General features: G+C 38.9%; 1 protein-coding gene across 1 annotated transcript; it reads left to right on the top strand.

Annotated features, from left to right (window-relative positions):
- The first annotated feature begins 698 nt into the window (after nt 1-698).
- LOC131643449 (polyubiquitin) lies at nt 699-2,574 on the top strand. The gene is made up of 2 exons (XM_058913663.1): nt 699-856; nt 1,264-2,574. The coding sequence occupies exon 2, from the start codon at nt 1,264-1,266 to the stop codon at nt 2,407-2,409; it is 1,146 nt and encodes a 381-aa protein (XP_058769646.1). The 5' UTR covers nt 699-856; the 3' UTR covers nt 2,410-2,574.
- The last annotated feature ends 1,366 nt before the right edge of the window (nt 2,575-3,940 follow it).

Here is a 3,940-nt window from a genome sequence, read left to right as displayed (position 1 = left end):
TTTGCATGAATGTCTTGCCAACCGTCCATATCAATTTAACGACTGACTACATCTCCTGCCTTATCACACACATTTAGTTGTCAATCATTTCTCGTATTTAAAGAAGGAAACACACAATTTCTCAATTATTTAAATTATATCTCATTCAAAGTCACTTTTTACTCTCATACTGATTTGAATATTGGAGTGCTCATATTGTGGGTCAGTCCCTCTCCACCGTATCGAAAGCTTAAAACCACCGCAACAAGTTCTCCATCCTCACTCTACGATCAACTCTGGTTCCACAAGATATTCTTTATATTTGTCATATAAATCTCTATGGCTCTAGCTTGAATAACTTCTTGCTTTTATTTAAAAAAAGATTACAAAAAGTGTGATGCACTATTTTAATTTGTTCTCCTTATAAAAAAAATTATATACTTTTTTTTTTTTAAAAACAAAATCTATATACTTTCATAGCAGCCGGCCTTCCAGCAGTGGAGTAATCCATATAAAAAACGTGGGCCCAAATAAAAATCAACAACCCAATAAACTAACCCCGTTGCAACATCCAAACAAAACTAGACCACATACATTTAACTCCGTCAATTTCTAACACCAACTAGCACCTTCCAAATTGCAATTTCTTAATTTCTAAGAATAACCGCCCCGAAATACTAAATTTCGCCGTGCATAACCAAACACGCCAACAACTTGCACCGAATGACCCGTCATCAAGACACGTGTCACAAATCTAGTGGTGAAGATTTCAACCCCTTTTGCTATAAAACGACCCCATCGCACATTCATCATATCACAGTTCAATCTCAAACGAACAAATTCAATTCATTTCTTCGTGACCTAACTTCTCTTCAAGGTACTTCCCGTTTCTTTCTTGATTTTCTCTATTCGATTTTGCGCTCTTTCTCAAGATCTTAGATAGATCTTTTAGAAATCGATGTAATAAGAGTTTTGTATACCTTAATTGTTCATGAATTTTTTTCAGATCTGATCTTAATTTGATGAATTTTGTTGTTTTACGAATCGAATAAATTGGTTTTTCTTTCGAAACTGTACGGATCTGATTGTTAGAAGATGTTTTTGTTCTGAATTTGTAAATTCAATTCGAAATTAAGCTTTGTATGAACGAAATTAATAGCGATTGTACGTAATTCTTCAGATCCGTTTGTTGAACGCTGGTTTTGATCTGTTACTTGTTATTCAAATCCTAATTATGATGTTTGGATTCTGATTTATTTGCTTCTGTTGGTTTTGACTTTCCAGATGCAAATATTCGTGAAAACCCTCACCGGAAAGACCATCACCCTCGAGGTCGAGAGCTCCGACACCATCGACAACGTCAAGGCTAAGATCCAGGATAAGGAAGGAATTCCCCCGGACCAGCAACGTCTGATCTTCGCCGGAAAGCAACTCGAGGACGGCCGTACTCTAGCTGACTACAACATCCAGAAGGAATCCACCCTTCATCTCGTCCTCCGTCTCCGTGGTGGTATGCAGATCTTTGTTAAGACTCTCACCGGAAAGACCATCACCCTCGAGGTTGAGAGCTCCGACACCATCGACAACGTCAAAGCTAAGATCCAGGACAAGGAGGGAATTCCCCCGGACCAGCAACGTCTGATCTTCGCCGGAAAGCAGCTTGAGGACGGCCGTACTCTAGCCGACTACAACATCCAGAAGGAATCCACCCTTCATCTTGTCCTTCGTCTCCGTGGAGGTATGCAGATATTCGTTAAGACTCTCACTGGAAAGACCATCACCCTTGAGGTCGAGAGTTCTGACACCATCGACAACGTGAAGGCTAAGATCCAGGATAAGGAAGGAATCCCTCCGGATCAGCAGAGGTTGATCTTCGCCGGAAAGCAGCTCGAGGATGGAAGGACCTTGGCCGACTACAACATCCAGAAGGAATCAACTCTTCACCTTGTGTTGCGTCTTCGTGGTGGTATGCAAATCTTTGTGAAGACTCTCACTGGTAAGACTATTACCCTTGAGGTGGAGAGCTCAGACACCATTGACAACGTTAAGGCTAAGATTCAGGATAAGGAGGGTATTCCCCCAGATCAGCAGAGGTTGATCTTTGCCGGAAAGCAGCTCGAGGATGGACGCACCCTTGCGGACTACAACATCCAGAAGGAGTCTACCCTTCACCTTGTGTTGCGTCTTCGTGGTGGTATGCAGATTTTTGTGAAGACTTTGACTGGCAAGACCATCACCTTGGAGGTGGAGAGTTCTGATACCATTGATAATGTTAAGGCTAAAATTCAGGACAAGGAAGGTATCCCACCGGACCAGCAGAGGTTGATCTTTGCCGGGAAGCAGTTGGAGGATGGAAGGACCCTTGCTGACTACAATATTCAGAAGGAGTCTACCCTTCACCTTGTGCTCCGTCTTCGTGGTGGCTTTTGAGATGTTGTTGGTGTCGTGTTTGTGATGTTGGGTTATTTTGAAATGGTATTTGTGAACTGTTGATCATATTAGGGTCCTATATTGAGGCCCGTTAGAATAAATTTGGTTTGATGTACTGTGATCTTCTTATGGCTTATGTGAATAATTAGTACTTTACTTTGATAATGGATTTGTGTAATGGGTGCTTTGTGTTTTTATTTTTATGATGTAACTCTTGTATGTTTGTTAATGTGGGAAGCATATAATATAAATTTCTATTAATGATAACTACTTCTATTTTGTTTTACGTATGCTGAGTCATACCTTGCTAGATGAAAATGAAAGATTAACAATTCTATGTTATCTATGGAAGCAGATATGAACTTGGATACTAGACAACTCTCATCATGAAAGTATTTATTTGATATACTTGTTGGCAAATAACCTTCCACAAGATTTGTAAAATTATAGTAAACCAACACAGCTAAAATGCACCGCCAATGGAGGGCTAAAAGTGAATTTTATTTATTTCAACAATATACTACCATACATATATATTTTCAAACAAACTAAAATTTGTGGAAGTAATAAAATTGTTTATTTGTGTTTGATCTATACCGGGCAAATGCAGCCAACGAAATAGATTGAAAACAATCATAAGATTCCTTTGAGTAATAAAGAAGCCCCCAAAATTGATTTATGCGACTTATAAAATTGTTGGACAATATAGTGGAGAGCTCTAGCCAATTAAAAACGGAAAAATAGCGAGCAAAAAACTGAAAAAATTAGTGGAGTCTGAGTGGAAGATACCCCAAGAGGCCAAATTGGTCCTACTGAGAAGTCTGTCCTTAAGAAGCCGCCAAGTGAAAAGGATGTTAGCAGAATTTCTAAGTTAAGTCTTAAAGTAATGAGCAATTGCTGACACTCGTTGATAGAGAAAATGATAAACACTTGCCCATCTACCAAGTCCACATGCCTAAAACATTAGTCTTGAAAAAAAAAATTAGCCATATAAGTGTTACAATCAATCAATGTCTCCAATTGAATGGGTTGCCTCTAAGTTTGTTCAGTTTTATGGTAAATGTTTACTCTAAAATTTCCCGATCGAATAAAGAGGTTATGTGAGCTGATCTTTGCTATTGTACACTTAAGTTTAGAGGGGATATTTGGTATGTCATGAGTGACTTTAACTCTGCTTCCTTTCCGGGTGAAAGATTAGGTTGTTTGGTTTTTTCTAATTCTCTCTCTCTATGATGGATTTGGTTAATCTTCCTCTTCTATACTGGAAGTTCACGTGGTTCAAATCCATGGTGGTGCTGCTAGTAGCTGGATAGGATTCTTGTGTCTTACAGATGGTGGAATCTTTAGGGAATGATTTTTCAGTGGGTTCTTTCTAGCCTCTAGGATGTGTCTGATCATTATCCATTCATCCTCAAGTATTTTAATCAATTCCGGGGTCGGCACCTTTTCGTTTTAACAATCATTGGTTAAGTCATGGTAGTTTTTCTGAGGTTGTTTTTGTGGAACTTTGTTTTGCAAATAATACGCTCTA

The sequence above is a fragment of the Vicia villosa genome, linkage group LG1, assembly GCF_029867415.1.
Source record: "Vicia villosa cultivar HV-30 ecotype Madison, WI linkage group LG1, Vvil1.0, whole genome shotgun sequence".
NCBI lineage: Eukaryota > Viridiplantae > Streptophyta > Magnoliopsida > Fabales > Fabaceae > Vicia > Vicia villosa.
Note: the sequence above shows the minus strand (reverse complement) of the source record. Positions and strands in the feature narration are given on the sequence as shown.